Source organism: Ambystoma mexicanum, chromosome 4q, assembly GCF_040938575.1.
Source record: "Ambystoma mexicanum isolate Mex_15411 chromosome 4q, UKY_AmexF1_1, whole genome shotgun sequence".
NCBI lineage: Eukaryota > Metazoa > Chordata > Amphibia > Caudata > Ambystomatidae > Ambystoma > Ambystoma mexicanum.
The window spans coordinates 100,799,885-100,819,252 of NC_090928.1; the positions used below are offsets into that span (position 1 = coordinate 100,799,885).

The following is a 19,368-nucleotide window of genomic DNA, read 5'->3' on the forward strand; positions in this document are numbered from 1 at the left end:
CGTAGCAGGAATCTAGCTCATCCTCTGATAAACTGGCCTGCTGCCTACTCCAAAGGCAATACCGTCTCACCATCTGCTCCAAGAAGAGGTCTCATGTCCAAGCCTGCATCGCTGGAGCCACAATAACACGGCTGAGCTCTTTAAAATCTGCAAGTAACTTGCCAATCCTACTTCAGTCTCATCCTCTCCTCCTCCTCCCCAGGCCCTCTGCACTGGATGCCCACTTCTCCAAAACGCTGGACATCCTGTGTTCTCTGTCATCTGCTGCCACCCCACCCCCTTCTCTTGCCTCCCTTGGGCCTTCCTTCTTCCCCCCCATACTTTCCTCCTCCTCTCCCACTGCAACAGACGAGATCTCCAGAGTTGTCCGCTCTATGAAGGTTTCCTCTAAACAGGTGCCTCGCTATCTCGCCCCGGCCTTGGCTGGCCTCTGAAACCACTCCTTTGTGACTGGCTCCTTCCCACAACCCCTTAAGCACTCTATTAGAGTGCACCCACTCTTAAAAAAGCCGCCTGTAGACCCTTCTTGCCGGGCTAACTATCGCCCTATCTCCATCACCCCTTTTTTGGGCAAACTCATGGAGAAGCTGGTCCTCCCCACAACTGACCCTCCACACTGCAATGGCTGGCTGCCTCCATGACCACTAGTCCGGTTTCAGGGAATCCAGTGGCACAAAAACTGCTCTCTTGAACACCTGTGAAGATCTGCTCTCTAACCTGGACTCGAAGCCTCCCTCCGTTCTAATCCTCCTTGATCTTTCTTCTGACTTCAACACAGTCAACCACTCCAACCTCAAACCGTCTCCACGATACCCTAGGCTACATGGACAGGGGACTGGCGTGGCTGAGATTCCTTTCAAACAGACCCTCCCAAGTACAAATGGGTCATTTTCTCTCCTCCACCTCACTCTCTACATGTGGCATCCCTCAGGGCTCTATCCAATCGCCATGGCACTTCAACATCTACCTGGCCCCTCTGGCCCACCTGATCCCCACTTTCTATCCTCATTTCCAATGTTATGCAGACGACAAACAGTTCTCCTTTAAGCCGTCATTCTCTCCCTCCTCTCTCATACCAGACTGACTGCTATTCGGGCACACCTCAACGTCTCCAGAGCCCTGGTTCTCTCTAGGCTGGACTACTACAACAGCCTCTTCCTCAATCTGCCGCTTTACTCCCTTTGCCCCCTTCAACTAATCCAGAATAGGACTGCAAGACTTAGCCTTGGCATCAAGTCCAGAGACTGCATCTCTCCAGCCCTAAAATCTCTCCACTAGCTCCCGGTGACCGCGAGGATCAAATTCAAGACCCTTTGCATCATCCACACGGCTATCTGGGGCCTGGACCTTCTACATCCAGCATTCCCTCTCCAAATACCTCCCTGCTAGAGTTCTTCGGGCCTCTGGTTTAAATTCTCTGCAGGTCAAATGTTTCTTCTTGCACCGAGTGGGAGGTAGATACTTTTCATCTGCAGGTTCCTCCCTCTGGAACAGCCTCCCTGCCCCCCTCAGACTTGAGCCAGATCTTATTAATTTACGGAAACTTCTCAATACTTTCCTTTTCTCCTCTTCCTTCCCCCTCACCCTGCCATGCAAACGTCCCTCTGCAACTGCGACTGGGGCCTGGTCCCTTCTGGGTCATACAGGGGCCAGACACCCCGCTACCATTTCTTCCAGCACCCCTTGCCAGTACTTGCCCTTGGGCACACTTCCCTGGACTAGCCTAACCTGGTCCACCCTGTCCATCGCACTCATCCTCCCTTACCCCTCATTCTCCTGGCACTTGCCGTCTTGGCCCCACGAGCACTTACTCACCCCCTCCCCCTTTTCAAGCCCCCCCACTCCTGCACTCCTCCCTCTCCCCCCTCCTCGCACTTACCACCTTTGTCTTGCACGGTAGGATGGTCACAAGGCCAATATAACAGTTTGTTATTTTTGTAGTGTTCTTTTTACATATTTCTCCCCGCCCCAAAAATTGTCTTGTAGGCGCCATACAAATGTACAATAAAATAAAAACAAATAATCTTGCTGGCGAGTATGGGGATGTTCGAAAACGATTTGACATTTACTGCAAACAAATCTTTACAGTAAATGGCAAATAAAGGTTTCACTTTGCATGGCTGGGTGGCAGCATTACACCAAATATGAAGTGGGCTAATGGGGACATACACCATGAGACAGAAAGCAGTGGTAAATATTTTGGCAACCATCACCATGGGGCGGGTCCATTTCCCTTGTTCCATGTGATCTTAACGAAAACTCAAATGAACATTTTTCACGAACCTAAAATACCGGGGAAAAAATATTTTTTTAAGCCCTCCCTTTTCCTAGGTCTATAACCCCACCCAACCCGCTCCCCACCCATTTTAATTCCTTATCCCACACCCCCATATATATTTTTAAATAAAAATCTGGTGTTCTTTGGTACTGTAGGTTTGTTAAAAAAGTTTATTGAAATTCATTAACATCACTGGATATCCATTTCTCCTAGGTCGAGTATGTAAACTAAGGAACTAGGCCTGCAGGTCAAGTGAGATTTTAAAACATTAGCAGGGCTGGCTGTGAGGGATGGGCATGTGAAGTGGCGCAAGAGGCAAGGATAGGAAAAACGTGCTAAGAGGTGAAACGGCACTTTGTGATGGCAACAATGTGAAAATAACCACAAATTGAGATGGTCGAACAGGAGACAAGACAACCAATAGATCTGCCAGAATTGCGTTTAAGATGCCTTCTTTTCTGAGAGCACAAATATTTTTTGAGTGCCATTTGATTTCCTCTGCTTACAAATCACGCTACAAGCATTATATTTCTAGTCACAGAGATTTGGAAAAAAGCACTTCACTATAAAGTTGACATTTTCATAAAAATAAGTGTCTTTCAAGCACCTCAAGAGTCCTCTCTCATAATCCGTCCCTTTCACTGGGATGAATTTTAAGGGATACTGAGCATAGTTACTTTGAACCATGTTTCTACATTTCATACAAATCAGTTTTAAACAAAAGCCTTAGTGACTTAACTGGTTTCCTTTCTGGAAAAGTGCTTGCACCACATTTTCAGCACCTGCAATGTCAAAGGCACAAGTCCTATGCTCACCCTTTTACAAGGTGAAAACGTAAACCTGACAACGACCAATGGCACCACACATGATTTATAGCTCTGGATTGTGTACATGTAAACCAACTTTTGCGATAAATGTACTAAGATTTTCATGAACGAGATATACTGGGTATCATCCCTCATCAAGCTCTCAAAACAACTTTAACTTTAAACAACTTTAAAATCTTCTGATGGTAAAGCTTACATTTTCAGAAACACAGGGCCCTTTGATATTTAGTGATACGCATGGTCCAATAGCCCCTGAAATCTTGAGCTCTCGAGAGGTCTGTAACAAAAAGATATATACAAAATGAAGTAATTCGAATGGATCCAAGATTCTAAACAAAAATGTAATTTGTTAGAAACATTTACTCACCTTCAAGCAAAAAACATTTCAACAGACGATCATCAACCATCAAGGGGAAACAAGCAGTAAGCTAGGATTTTAAAACCTCATCTGTTAACGTTCAGTCGAACTAAATGTTTGGACCATACTTGGCCAATAAGATCAATATGGCTATGAGCAAAGTTTATTGTTAATGTGGTCCAAGGTAAACAAATTGTGTTAGAGGCACCACCACAACACTAAAAAGGAAGATCACTGTCTAATGATTCTAATGAGAAAGTGCATTAAGATTATCACTACTTTAAAAGAAAGGTTTACAAAAAGAAACACTTTGGAAAGCTCAGCACCTCACTTGAGCATTCTGCGAATACATAGTCATATCCCCTTATTCAAGTAATTTATTTGGGAATGAAAACCTGAGCCAAAACACTGAGATAGTCATGCACGGAAGGGCATGACCAGTTCGATCATAAATGGAGCATTTTCAGAAACTGCTCTGTTATTGGGTTCTTAGAATGCAACCTAAAGGTGCAAACAATTTACTGTTATCTGACCACACTCTCAATGGTAATGTAGTTGAGCACTTGGGTTTAGATCCAGGAGGAGGTATGCTTGGTGTGAGGTACAGATTAAAAAGAGCAGCATCTTAAATGACAGAGGCCAACACTGGCAAGTAAAACAATAAGCCATTTATTAAACACAAGCAAGAAGTAAAATCAACACTACTGTTAAGTAAAATCACTTTAATACATAAATAATGCAGATTACTAAAATCAACACAGGTTACCTACCACTTCAGAATTCACAAGTCATATGCCTATACACTGTAAATTAATAAGTGTGTTTGGGAGGGCGCAGGGGTCTGTCATGATGCCTGCCCCCGGGAAGCCAGACCAGGCCCAGCAGCCCCGGAAGCAGGCATCATGCCATTTGGAGCATGCCCAAAAGCCCCAGTTAGGGGCTGTTTGGGTGCAGTCCTGGCGCCTTTGGCGCCAGGCTCATAAGGACAAAGTCAGTCCTGGCGCCATAGACGCCAGGCTCATTTATGATAACTTACCTAAAGCAGACCATGCTGCTTACTCACCTGATGCAGACCATGCTGCATTAAGACCTAAGCCAAATGAGGCTTAGGAGGGACTATTTTAATGCAGGGACTATTTTCTTACCTGGGTGGGGCAGTGGAAGAATACTTACCTGGGACTTCTTCCAAAGCTATTTAAGCCACGCCCGGACAGTCACACGTGCTTCGCGTTATTCTGCAGTAGCAGCGTAACGCTCACCGTGCCTGCAGCAGCTTCCAGTCTTCAGCCACGCCCGTCTACACTCGAGCTCCTGAACCCTGCAAGGAAAACAGAAGGCAAGGTTAGAGCAAGAGTTTTATTCATACTCACCTGAATCCTGCATCTTCCCGACTTGGACCTGGAAGAAAGAATCCATTAGACGCCCTTGCCGCGCCTCCTGCAACGCCGCGCTGAACTCACCTGTTGCCATTTTCAGCATTCCATCACGCGCATCTTCAGTTTGCGGCCGCTCTTCATCACCTATGGACATAATTACAATAAGGTGAGCAACAGAGAGTTATCTAAGACAACAAAGGCAAATATTGAGACTTACTTGAGATCACCGGGGATACTCACCTAATCTCGGGTCGGCGCGACTTCTTCCGCATCTCCGCCGCACCCCAGCCCCTATGGGGAAACATTCTGCTACAGACTTACCCGGTTGCGGTAAACACTTCAATCCACGGATCTTCCTCCGAACGGATGCCTGAAAAGGAAAAAGACCACAGGTTAGAGCAAGCTTACCTCTTTATTCCGAAACAGCTTTTATAAACACTTACCTGCGCATCTCTGGTTGCCACGTGAACTCTTTCCAGATCCGTAAGGGCAACCTAGGGGAATTGGACAGAGTGAATTCCAGACGTTTTGAACTCTTTATAACTATTAGCTCTACGGAGTCAACACCGTCTGCAACTTGCCAACTTCCCACACCAGTGAGGCAACTGGTCATCTACGCGCCCCTGCACTTGAAGCAGGATGGAGAGTTCATCTTTCCAGATTATCAGGTGAGAATCTAAAGGAGTCCCAAAGTAATTAATGGGGAGAAGGTGGGGTTAAGCTTAAACCTCACAGGTGGTTAATTCCCCCTTTCTGCATTACAGAAGAGTATTCATACGAGCCACACAGACCAAGCTGGGTGGCCCCGTCCACTCCGACATCTCTGCGCTCCGTGTATCACTGGAAGAAGTAACATCAGGCCGGTCCAGATCAACGCCCCCGTGGACACCAGTCGAGCGTAACCGGGTCAAAGGGGTCAAGGGTATAGGATGAGAGTAGTTTCAAAAATCTTTAATGTGACCAGTATACATTAACACACAACAATGCTTTAAAAATCCACACCTACCCTTTTAAGAATTCAGTCTGTAACAGGCAGTTATTAGCAAGAATATGTATGAAAAGGAAACAGTACAAAGCAGTGGAGGTGGTATACTATCAATGACCCAGGTGATCAAAGAGAGGCCTCCTAACCCACGTGGCATCGCCTATGGTCTGGTACAGTATTTAGTTACTTTTTTAATTAGGACTTTATGCACAATTCAAGTTAATGGGGAGCGTTAGTTTTTTTTTGGATAGGTCACTATATGAGAAAGGACTTAGGAAAGCCCACCAAAGGCGAACAGAGGTACAGCTCTTAGGATCAGCCTGAACTACCCAAAGTTATGTTAGAGTGGCAAGTAGCCAGGCTTAGTCTAAGGAGGGAGGAGCGCTGTAGCTGCATAAAAAGACCTCAGAGCATACCACCTTAGTTCAAGAAAACACTTATACACTGAGGAGTTGTATAAAAATAGGCATTTACTATATACTCTAAGGCACAATGTTACTAATCTAAGCTCAGGTAAAGTACTATAAATCATGTATGGGATACATTACTCACCATAATCGTATTTCTGATGCTTGTATCTGCTAAGATTCACATGCTATGCATAGGTCGACATCTAGTGGAAGCTGCAGAGTATTACAGTTGTTGTTTTCGAAACTCGAAAAGGGATGATGACAGGGCGTGCCAGTAATAGTATCCATAGTGTGACGTCCACTGTACCCATGGTCCATCACGCGTCGACGTCCATCAGATTGTTTTGTTTCTGACTTGAGGTAGCGTGAAGTGTCGCGTAGCGTTAGGACAGGTGTATTTAAGCAGATATGATCAGATAAAGCTCATAAAAACCATCCATGCACCTTCTCTCGACAGGGGGGCGAGGGGTGGGCGCATGTGACTCTAACTAGATACAAGCATCAGAAATATGATTACAGTGAGTAATCTATCCCTTCTGAGGCTTGTGGAATCTGCTTAGATCACATGCTATGTATAGATTAGCAAGCAGTGTTAGGAGAAGGTGGTGGGTTGTGAGAAGGTCCAAAGGCAAACAGATGTTTTCGAACCTCTTGTCCCACCTGTGTATCTGCTTTGGAATGAGTATCAATGCAGTAGTGCGGAGTAAGTGTGTACAGAGCTCCATGTAGCTGCTTTGCAAATGGTGTCTAGAGGGACATTTGCGACAAAAGCCAAAGTAGCTCCTGTACCCCTTGTGGAGTGAGCTCTTGGTGTGAAAAGCAGCGTTTTTGCTTGATAATGAATAACATAGTTGAACAAGTTACTTCTTACCTGATAACGCTCTTTCGATGGGATGTTCCTCCGACGTATTCCAATTAGTCTCCAGCTTGCTGGCCTCGGAAATGTTTTCTCAGTAGAGGGCGCTGCGCGTCGACGTCCGCCGAGTCGATGTCCCTCGACAGCCACCGTATCGGCGCCGACGTCACCATGCCCATAAAAAGCCACGCGTGGCGTCCGTTGCTCAGTTCCATTTTGTAGTATAAGATAAGTCATGCCTGAATTGGTTATTGACCTTGAAGGAGCGTACGCTGCAACCACAAGGGAAGTATTAGTGCGGGGATGGATGGGAGGGGCGATAAGGAATACGTCGGAGGAACATCCCATCGAAAGAACGTTACCAGGTAAGAAGTAACTTGTTCTTCGAAGGGATTGTGTCCTCCGACGTATTCCTTATCTTTGATAGACTCCCATAGCAGTGGCATGTAATTGGAGGTGGGAGTAATAATGTCATGTATCCCTTTTAGGAATGAACCGCATGTAATACGGCTTTTCCAAATCTGGTCTCTTGACTAGCGGAGGAATCCAGGTTGTAAAATCTTGTGAATGTATGTGCGGACGACCATGTGGCAGCCGCACATATGTCTCGGACCGGTACCCTTCTTTGGAGGACCGAAGAGGCTGCGATACCCCTGGTTGAATGAGCCCTAAGATTTTGGGGTGGCTCTTTCCCTGCCAGTTTGTAACATTCCAGAATGGCCAAAATAATCCACCTGGAAATAGTCTGTTTGTTATGGGTAGTCCCAACTTGTGACCCGAGTATCCCACAAACAGTTGGTCTGCTTGCCTAATCCTAGCCAGTCTGCTGATGTAAAAGCTCAGAGCTCGCCTTGGGTCCAGCCTATGTAGCCTTTCTTCTTCTTCTTCTTTCCCCGGATGTGGAGGAGGGTAGAACAGGGTAAGGTAATTTTCTGAGTAATATGAAATTCAGAAACCACCTTTGGGAGGAAATTAGGCTTCACCTGTAGGAGAACTTTGTCCTTATGGAAAATTGTATGGGGGGTATCCAAGAGAGCTTGTAGCTCGCTCACCCTCCTAGCAGATGTTAGTGCTACCAATAGGACAGTTTTAAGCGTGAGAAATCTCAGCGAACAAGAGAGGAGTGGTTCGAATGGAGTACCCATTAGGAAGTTTAAGACTAAATTTAAGTCCCATAAGGGAACTTGGAATGGTCTTGGAGGGTAAACATGAGTTAATCCCTTGAAAAATTGTATTACTAGAGGTAGTTTGAAATACGATGGTTCCTCCGCAGTGTGCTTGAAGATTGAAAGCGCTGCGAGATAGCCTGTTACAGTGCCAACTTGAAGGCCCGAGTTTGCCAAGTAGAGTAGAAACGATAACACCGTTGGTGTACCACATGAAAAAGGGTCGATATTCCCTTCTCTACACCAGCTGCAAAATTTGTTCCAACGGCAGCGGTATAAAGACTTTGTTGTTGGCCTTCTGGCTGAAAGCAACACCTCCATGATGTCATCAGGGAGGTCCCAATCCTTGTACCTCACCCTTTCAGAAGCCAAGCGTGAAGGTTGAGGGTTCTGATGTCTGGATGGAGAACCTGACCTCCCTTCTGCGAAAGAAGTTTCTCTTTGAGTGGAAGACGGATTGGAGGGCAGATGGACATATCTAGAAGGTCCGGGTACCACGTTCTCCTGGCCCAGTCCGGGGCAATTAGGATCATGGTTTTCCAGAATCTTCCCAACCTCCTGATCATTTGAGGAACAGGGACTGGCGGAAACCGTAAAGGAGTGGGAACTCCCAGTCCACTACGAACACGTCTCCTAGAGCTCCTCTCGGGGGAAATTCCCTTGAACAGAACAGATCGTACTTCCTGTTGGTGCTTGTGGTGCACAGATCCACCTGAGGGGTTCCCCAAAGGGAGAAGATCTCTTGAAGGACTTCCTGAGCTAGCTCCCATCTCGTGGGAGACTGTGCTCTGCCTGCTCAGAGCGTCCGCTGTCAAGTTCTTCTCCCCGCCTAGGTGGACTGCCGATAGAGAGATTCCTTCCTGAATTGCCCAAAACCAGAGCTGCATTACCTCTCTGCACAGTGGCAGTGACCCTACGCCTCCTCTTTTGTTGAGATAGTGCATGGCCACCGTGTTATCAGGACATTTCTCCCCTGTACTGATGGCAGGAAAGCTTTCAGCGCTAATCTGATCACTCTCAGCTCTAATAGGTTGATGTGTAGTCTGGACTCCGATGGAGATCAACGACTGCTGATGGTCAAGTCGTTGGCATGGGCTCCCCAACCCGTGAGTGAGGCGTCTGTGACTACTGTTATCTCCGGCCATGGTTGCCAAAACAGTTCTCCTTTCAAGATTTTCTCTGGATAGGCCCACCATTGAAGGTCGTGGGCTACCTTGTCCGGAATCCGGAGGCGATCTGTCATTCTCCCTGAGAATTGCGACCACTGAGTTCTCAGTGCCCACTGAAGAGATCACATTCTCAGGCGAGCTTCTGGCACAAGGAAGATGCAGGATGCCATGAGGCCTAGCAACCTCAAAAAGTCGAAGGCTGGGAGACGTTGGGCATTTCGGAACTTGTTGACCATCTGCAGAATATCTTGAGCCCTCAGCTCTGGTGGCGAGGCTTTTCCCAGGGAAGTGTCCAGGGCCGCACCAATGAACTGGAGTCTCTCTGATGGTATCATCTGTGACTTCTTTAAATTGAGGGAGAAGCCCAGTTTGTGAAGGAAGTGGCAGACATAATCTAGCTGGATCTGAGCTTGTTCCGAAGATACAGCCCTGATCAGCCAATCGTCCAGGTAGGGGTAGACGTGGATCCCTTCCCTCAGACTCGCAGCCATTACCGACATTAGCTTGGTGAAGACCCTCGGGGAGGAGGTCAGCCCAAATGGCAGAACTCGAAATTGATAGTGAGAGTCGCCAATAGCGAACCTCAGCTATTACCTGTGTTTGAGATGGATTGCCACATGGAAATAAGCATCCTGAAGGTCCAGAGATAACAGCCAGTCCTGGAGCTGGAGGGCCTGAAGGATCTGAGAGAGAGTTACCATCTTGAACTTGTCCTTCCTGAGGAATTTGTTCAATTCTCATAAGTCCAGGATCGGTCTCAGTCTTCCGTCCTTCTTTGGTATGAGAAAGTAGGGGAAGTACCAGCCCTTGTTCCGGTCCGCTACAGTTACCGGTTCTATGGCACCATTCTCTAGCAGGTCTATAATTTCCTGCAAGAGGAGCGGATCTGGAACTTTTATAGAGCTGTGCCCCAGTGGATGACGGAGGGATGTGTAGAAAGGGTAGGCAGTAACCCTGGGCAACTGTCTCCAATGCCCAAGCATCTGACGTTATAGCCTGCCATTCCATCAGATGGTGAGTTAACCTGCCCCCTACAGGTGTTTTGTGTGGAAAGACCTCAAGAGTGGTTTGGGGGCGGCTGATGCAGATGCCGAGGGTAAAGAGGCACCTGCTGCTGCTGCGGCTTTAGTAGTTTTGACCCGCCCACCTCGGGTGGATCTCCTTTGGCCTCTTTGAGCCGGCTGTCCTCTGCCTTTCCCGAATGCGGAATAGTAGCGAAAGGACTTTCCTCTTCCAGAGGTTCCAGAGGGGTGAAAAGGAGTTTGGCGGATTGCAGCTCCTAACGATTTTGCCGCTGCTTTAGATGTCTGCAACTTCTCCAGACTGTCATCAGCCTTTTTACCGAATAAAGAAGAGCCATCGAAGGGCATATTCAAAAGTCTGGCCTGTACATCTGGAGCAAAGCCAGACTTTCGCAACCACGCATGCCTGCGGATTGTCGTACTTGCCGCCATGGCCCTGCTGATACTGTCAGCGGAATCGATGGCAGTTTGAAGTGACTCTCACATGGCATCCTTGCCATGTTTAATAATGTTAAGGAAGGCTTCTCTTTCCTTTCCTTCGGGTACTCCCACAGTGTGTGACTGAACCTGGCAAGCGCACAGGTGGCAATGATGGACTTCAACGCTATACTACAAGCAGAAAAGACTTTTTTGCCATAGAATCGTACCTCTTGTCATCTCCATCCTGTGAGACAGCAGGGTAAGCGGACCTGCTGCTTGATGAAGTTGCCGCTTGAACCACCAGGCTCTCTGGAGTCGGGTGTTTTGATAAGTATTCCGGGTCAGCCGCAGCTACCCTATACTTGGCTGACAATCTTTTATTGACTGCAGGGATAACTTCAGGAGTTTTAGATGAAATCTTTCTTTTGTAAGGCTGCATGGAAGGGGATCACAGGATCCTCCTGTGGACCTTTGTCTAATATGTCTGTCAGGTCATCCTGTTGAAAAACAGGTGAAGGCGCAAACCAATCCTTGCCATCAGGGCTCTATAGGGTGTTTCGGCATGTTCCACTGGGTCTGGTTTAACAAATTCCACTTCTGGGGAAGTGTCCAGCCCACTTGCCTCATATAATGACTCCTGTAGGTCTTTCAACCTTCTTTCCTCAGAGGTGAAATCCTCTGAAACAGGTAGTGTGGTCCTCTGCAACCCGAAGGTTTCCTGGTCAGAATCTTCCCCTTCTTCATAGATTGAAGATAATCCGGGGTACTCTGACCTCAGAAATGGTGTAAAACCCATTTCTAGGGCAGAAGGAGCCAAACTCGTCATTATTGGGCGAGAAAACGTCAATGTCGTCGACGCCGATGTGACAGGCTTCGAAGGTGCCGAGAACGGCGTCGAGAAAACTGGATCGGGATCCTACTCGAGGATGTCGACGACGGTCTGGGCATCGTACCGGAGGCTCTTGGTATTACTGTTGGTTGTGAAGTAGCTGTGGTTTTCTGTTTCATCGGCTTCTAGTCGATCGACCGATGCATCGAAGAACCCTTCGACAACGGCGTCAATGGCGCCGATCCATGCGTCGAAGGGATCTTCGACGAAGGCGTCGAAGACGGTGCCTTCTTACCCGATGGCCCGTGGCGCTCTCGGGTGGAATCTTTCGCCGGGTGCAGCGACTCGCGGTGTTTCGATTTTTTGGGTTTTACACCCGGGGTATCACCCTCAGCTGTCTTCGAGGGGGTCGAGGCCGCTTTCTCGAAGTCGCTTAGCATTTTCTTCCTGAATTCCTCCCACTCAGCCCGAGAGCTATGTTTTGTGGGAGAGGAGACCCTTTCTGGGGAAACAGAAGATTATGAGGAAGGGGATCTTTGACATCTCTTCTTTTAGTGTCTCGATATCGACGAATGGTGGGAGCTACTTCGAGATCTAGAATGGGAATGCTTTCGACGGCGAGGAGACGAATGCCTCGACTCAGCCGAAGAAACTTTCGAGGAGGTTTTGACTGACTTACCTCTCTCGAGCTTCCCCTTGCGCTCCTTCAAGGCTTTCGCCGTCATGGACATGCAGTCCTCACACTCCAAACAATGGTGCTCCGCTCCCAAGCACCACAAGCAGATCCTGTGTGGATCCGTTAGACATTTTTTTTACCGCGGTCTCAACATTTTTTGAAGCCGGATCGCGGCTTTGTCGGTTCCGATGAAGAAGCCATCGAGAACGAGTTGGTATATTCGAGTAAATGTAGAGGGTTTATCTGACTGAACTGAGCAACGATATTGCGATGCCCCACGAAGCGCGGAAAAACGGAACTGAGCAACGGACGCCACGCGTGGCTATTTATGGGCGTGGTGACGTTGGAGCCGATACAGTGGCTGTCGAGGGACATCGACTCGGCGGACGTCGACGCGCAGCACCCTCTACTGAGAAAGAATTTCCGAGGCCAGCAAGCTGGAGACGAATTATCAAAGAAAAGGAATACGTCGCAGGACACAATCCCTTCGAAGTATGCATTTGACTATCCATCTGGAGATGGCATTTTTGGAAATGCGGTCTCTTTCTCTGCCTGATGCTAGGGAGACAAACAGTTGGTCTGTTTTCCTAAGCGATCTGGTCTTGATTACATAGTAAAGGACCACCCTCCTTACATCTAGTGTATGGAGTTTCTCAGCTGAGCTTGTGGGGTTCTGGAAGAAAGCCAGTAGCTCAATGGATTGGTTCAAATGGAATTTGGAAATTAATTTCGATGAGTACCTAGGGTGTCTACGTAAAACGAATTTTTCCTTGTGTACGATAAAGAAAGGAACCTGCACGGACAATGCTTGCAATTCACAAACTCTTCTTATGGAAGTAATAGCCACTAAGAAGGCAGTCTTGTATGTCACGTGTTTAAGACTTGACTTATGCATAGGCTCAAATGGGGATCCCATGAGCTTTGAGAGTACTACATTGAGATCCCAGTCTGGCGGTGGTTTTGAAATTGGAGGGTGCAGTCTCTTTACTCCCTCCATGAATGCCTTAATGACTGAACTTTCCACTACGATACCTTACTCTGAGAAGTGGTGTAAGCCGATAATGCCGCCAGGTGGACCTTTATAGAGTTGAATACTAACCCAGAGTCTAACAAATGGAGCATATAGTTAAGAATGTGGGATGGAGTACATTCTATAGTGTTTAGACCTACACCAAATTACAAATCTCCTCCACTTGTCGAAATAACTGTCTGGTGTTTGGGTGACATGCCTCCTTGAGAATATCCATACACCTCTGTGGCAGATTTAGATGTCCAAACTCTATGACCTCAGGAGCCATGCTGCCGAGTTCATTGAGTGAAGTTGCGGGTGAACAGTTATTCCCTTGTGTTGGGTCAGTAGATTGGTCTGGCACAGGAGTTTGATGGGATCACACATCGCCAGTTTGCAAAGATGTGTATACCATGGTTGTCTTGCCCACATGGGAGCAACTAGGATGAGTGTCATCCGTTCTCTGTGAATCTTGCTCACCACCCTGCTCATTAGAGGAGTTGGGGGGGGGAAAAGCGTAAGCAAATGTCCCTGACCAGCTCATCCATAGGGCGTTCCCCTTGGCATCTGGTTGGGAAAACATGGACGCGAAGTCTGGGCATTGCTTGTTTTCTCCTGTAGCGAACAAGTCTAGCGTGGGGTAGCCCCACTGCAAAAGGATGTGGTCTACGACATTGGAGTCCAGTCGCCACTCGTGTTCTTCTAGTAGGATATCTCTGCTCAGAGAGCCTGTTAGAGTGTTGAGTAGTCCTGGAACATGTTGGGAAGATAGGAATGTTAGGCAAGATTGTGTGCAGTATCCTTTGGAAGACTACAGCAACTTTGACCTCCTGGCAATAGGAACCCAACCAGTCTGTACTACACAGGTTGGTAGTGTGGCTGAGTAGCCAGGCTTATCTCAAGAGGGGTCAATCTGAGCAGTAGGGGTGTAACAGTTTCACAGTGACAGTTAATCAAATAAACACTTTCACTCGAAGTTTCTTGATTAAACAATTATTAATTTATTTAACAGTCAGTTATATAAGCCTTCTTCAGAAGGGAGCAAAACATGTAACACTTATAATACACTTCAAAACACTGTTTCTCTAAATCAGATGATACCCATTGGGGATGGCACACATACACTGCCTACACCCTCAGGTGACTTAATAGCTAGGACACAGGACATTGAATTATCACTGGTACATTCAGAGCAATACTGAGTTTGGGTGCAAAAGATAGAATAGAGGACTAAAACAAAGGTTAACAAATAATTCATAAACTGGTAGGTACTTTTTAAACCTTCCTATGCAAAGTAAATTAACCATTTACTGGGGGAAAGGCAAAAGAACAAAGTCAGCGGTAGAAGAGTCTCTCCGTGAGCCAGGACAGTCAATGTTAGTTGAGCAACATCTAGGGGAGCTGAAGATCTTCTTTGCAGGTAAGTAAAAGTCTTGCATAATGTTTTTGGAAAGGTCTGTAGAAACAAGATTCACTTGAAGGGCCACAAGCTGGGAGGCTTATGAGAAGCAAAGCTGCAGGCAACTCTGCAATGGCAACCAAGACAAGTCTCAACTGAGAACAAGTAAGGCTACACAACAAGAGGTAAGTCCTCTTAGGTTTACAGTACCTTTAAGTTAGAAGAAATGGTTCCAGCTGGCTCCTGTTCCTGTGTGGCTCGGCAGATCCTGTTAATGGGCCTCAGTCGTGGGGACAAGAGGGAGGACGTCTGGGGATTCCTGCAACACAATGGGAAGGTCAGTGGCAGCAAAGGTCAAACTTCTATTCAGCAGCACTTTGCGGTTTCAGCTCCTTGCATCTATAGCAAATAGCAACACTGCAGTTCTCCAATACCACTTTGGACTTTCCTCGAATTCGGGGTCCAGCACTCTGTTGAGGTGGCTCAGGCTTGGCCAGTACTGCTTCAGGGAAGTCCAGAGGATCTTCTTGGCGCTCGGGTCCGACTTAAAAGCGATGCACTCGATCTGGCACATCGGTTCCAGCAGCAGTGGAAGTACAGCCAGCTACGAGAGGACGTCCAGACGAGTTCACTTTGGGGTCGATTGGTCCCACCAACCCAAAAGGGAGAAGTCGTCATTGCAGGGCTTCGCTAGTCGAAACCAATTCAGAGCTTCAGCACAGCAGCATGGGTTCACCGGGCAAACCAACGATCCAAGAGTTGTAAGAGGCATCTTTTCCAAGTTCTTCTTCAGATTCCTTCGTCCATTGGTCGACTCTGCCTCCCAAGCCAAAAAGCCTTGCCTTTTATGCAGGTTTCTCCCATTCATTCCAGTCTAGCTGTCAATCACACAGCAAGGTGGCAGTCCTCCGAGGACAGCCAGCCGACCAATCACCTTTGGGTGCATTCCTGTAACCAAGGGGATTAAGCACAGGGAGTTTTGGGCACCTCCCTCACTTCCTGCCCCTGCCAGACATACTGGCACCAGAGGCAGGCTTCACTCGTGAATCTCGCCAAAGACAAAACGAACAAAGAGACCAAACCTGGTTTGGCATGCAGAGTAAATCCCAAGAAGGACCTTTCAAGCAAGAAAGGGTGAAAAAAACAAGACCGGGACATTTTGACAAAATGGGCACCCATTTACCGCGTACGCAGCCCGCGGTAAAAACACACAATGGTAATAAAAAGTAAACCACTGCCACCAGCCATTAATTGTAGAAAGGGTAACATAAAAAATGTTACATAAGAGACTAGACAAAGGGGATACTATGTAACCCCTCCAGCACTCATGGTAAGATAGTGTGTGCTGGGTCTAGAAAGTTACAAAATGTAAGTAAAGTCAATTTCACTTCACTGTTCTTGGAAACAGTAGTTTCACCAAAAGAAGGTATTTAAACCTTTGGGAAATCTAAGAGACTTCCCTGTGCCACTGCACTGAAGGTGCTGTGCGTCATAATGTAAAGATGATGCCTAAAGAGTTTGTCAGACAAAAGTAAAAGTAAAGCACTGCCACCAGCCATTAAAGTAGGTTAGTGTAACAAAAAATGTTACATGAGAAGTGGGAGAGGGAATTACTAGGTAAACCGCCCCCCCCCGGCCTCCTCAGCACTCCAAATAGGGTGGTGTGTACTGGTTCAAAGAAAACGGTAAGTAAGACAGGGATCATCTTACTATTCTTGTGAACAGTAGTTCACCCAAGAAAATGTAATTAAACATTAAGAGAGGTGCAAGGGTATTCTGAGTGCCACTGCACCTAAGGTGCTGTGTGTCACTGTGCAAAAAGCAGATGCCTATAGAGTTTGTCAGACTCCATAAAAGACTAAAAGAAAAAAACCAAGTCAGGAAAAAATAAAAGTGAGTGAGAAAAAAGGTCCCACTCACTCAGGAGGAAGAAATCACAAGGTTGAAGGGCATTAGCACAGAAGAACATGTTACTTACCAAACTGATAACGTTCTTTCGATTGGATGTTCCTCCAACGTATTCCATATCGTTGACATGTAATGTCCACAGCTGTGTACTTCGGAAACTTTTTCGGCAGTGGGCGTCCTGCGTCGATGGCGTCAGGTCGATGTCCCTCGAAGGCCTCTGTCGAGGGCGACATCACCGGATGTTATAAATAGGATGCACGGCGCCCGTAGCCTCGGTTAATGTTTTTCCCCCATAACGTGTGACCTGCACATACCCAATGCCTGCTTGACTGCACATAGCCTTATGGTAACGTAAGCTGCAATCGCATAGGAAATTCTTCAGAGGGGCAGGCTGGGAGGGCGATGTGGGATACTTTGGAGGAACATCCAATCGAAGGAACGTTACCAGTTCGGTAAGTAACTTGTTCTTCGAATGGATTGTGTCCTCCAACGTATTCTACATCTTTGACTCCCAAAGCAGTATCAGTAAATGGGAGGAGGGAAAATAATTTAGAGTACCCAAACAGATGTAAGAATAAAGAACTGCCTTCCCAAATGCCATATCTTGACCATAGAGCATATCCAGGGAGTAATGTTTCAAAAAGGTGTGAATGAAGCCCATGTGGCTGCATCACAAATGTTCCTTATAGGAACTCCAGGCTGGAAGGCAGTGGAAGTAGCCACGCCCCTAGGGGAAGGAGCTTACTACCCTTCCGGAGGGTCCTTGCCCGCCAAACGGTAACATTTAGAAATGGTGAGGATAATCCACCTGGACAAGGTCTTTTTTGTCACAGACTGGCCCAATCGGTATCCAGCATATCCCACGAAGAGTTGATCGTCCACTCTGATCCTGGACATCCTAGAAATTTAAAAGCTGAGAGCTCTCCTGGGATCCAATCTATGGAGCCACTCCTCTTCCTTACCAGGAGGAGGAGGAGGATAGAAAGGAGGAAGAACCACTTTCTGGCTCAAATGAAATGCAGACACTATCTTAGGTAGAAAGGAAGGACGTACCCTCAGTACAACCCAGTCCTTGTGGAACACAGTAAAGGGCAGCTTAGATGCGAGCAGAAGTAACCGCAACCAAGCACACTGTCTTGAAGGATAATAATCTCAAAGGACAAGAGTGCAAAGGTTCAAATGGAGCACCCATGAGAAACTTCAAAAACAAATCCCAAACCGGCACCTAGAAAGGGGACAGCGGGAACACGTTAGTCAGTCCTTTAAGAAATTGAGAAATCAAAAAAGGAATCTTAAAATAAGAGCAATCTTCAGAAGAGTGTATATATATATATATATATGATACATTACTCACCGTAATCATATTTCTGATGCTTGTATCTGCTTAGATTCACATGCTGTGCATAGGCGACATCTAGTGGAAGCTGCGGAGTATTACAGTTTGTTTTTCGAAACTCGAAAATGGGCGTCGACACAGAGCATGCCAGTAATACTATCCCTAGTGTGACATCCACTGTACCCATGATCCCTCACGCGTCTAGGACCCTCAGATTGTATTTTTCCTGACATGAGGTAGGATGAGGAGTAGCAAGAGTACAGATGATCCAAGCAGATAAAAGATAGATAAGATAAGACTACAAGCATCCATGCGCCTTCTCTCAGAGGGGAGGAAGGGTGGGTCGCATGTGAATCTAAGCAGATACAAGCATCAGAAATACGATTACGGTGAGTAATGTATCCCTTCTGAGGCTTGTAGAATCTGCTTAGATCACATGCTGTGCATAGATTAGCAAGCAGTGTTAGCAGGAGGTGGTATTTGAGAAGGGTCATGAGCAAATAAATGTCTTAGAACCGCTTGTCTCACTTGAGTATCTGTCTTGGAATGGGTGTCAATGCAGTAGTGCTGAGTAAAAGTGTGAATAGAGCTCCAAGTAGCTGCTTTGCAAATGGTGTCAAGGGGAACATTTGCAATGAAAGCCAGAGTGGCCCCAATGCCTCTTGTCGAGTGGGCTCTGGGCGTATAAGGCAAAGTTGTCAGAAAGAGAGTAACAACTGGATACAGTTGACAATCCACTTGGAGATGGCACCCTTAGAGACGCGATCTCCCTCTTTGCCTGTGGCTACGGAGACAAACAGTTGATCTGTTTTCCTAAGCGGTCTGGTCTTGTATACGTAGTAACGGACCGCCCTACACACATCTAGGGTGTGTAGTTTAACCTCAGCCGAGCTTTGTGGGTTTTGGAAGAAAGCCGGAAGCTCGATCGACTGGTTTACATGGAATTTAGAAATAAACTTAGGTGAGAACCTAGGGTGTTTCTGTAAAACCAGCTTATCTTTATGAATAGTAAAGAAAGGATCCTGCACTGACAGAGCCTGAATTTCACTGACCCTTCTTATGGATGTAATGGCTACTAAGAAGGCAGTCTTATAGGTCAGGTGTTTGAGACTTGTCTTATGCATGGGCTCGAATGGGGGGGCCCATGAGTTTAGATAGCACCACGTTCAGGTCCCATCCTGGTGGTGGGTTAGATATAGGGGGATGAAGTCTCTTTACTCCCTCCATGAAGGCTTTAACCACGGGTACCTTCCACCACGACAACTTGCTATGTGAGGTGGTGTATGCTGACAGTGCTGCCAGGTGTACCTTTAGTGAGTTGAAAACGAAACCTGCGTCCAGCTC

The 19,368-nt window shown here is 46.9% G+C and overlaps 1 protein-coding gene across 1 annotated transcript in view; it reads right to left on the minus strand.

The window, feature by feature from the left end:
- The window catches only part of SEC23B (SEC23 homolog B, COPII coat complex component), a 474,773-nt gene that overhangs the window by 261,175 nt on the left and 194,230 nt on the right, over positions 1 to 19,368 (minus strand). Inside the window, exon 11 of the mRNA XM_069607535.1 lies at positions 3,302 to 3,382. Coding sequence (XP_069463636.1) covers positions 3,302 to 3,382 — 81 coding nt within the window. The remainder of the gene's footprint in view (positions 1 to 3,301; positions 3,383 to 19,368) is intronic.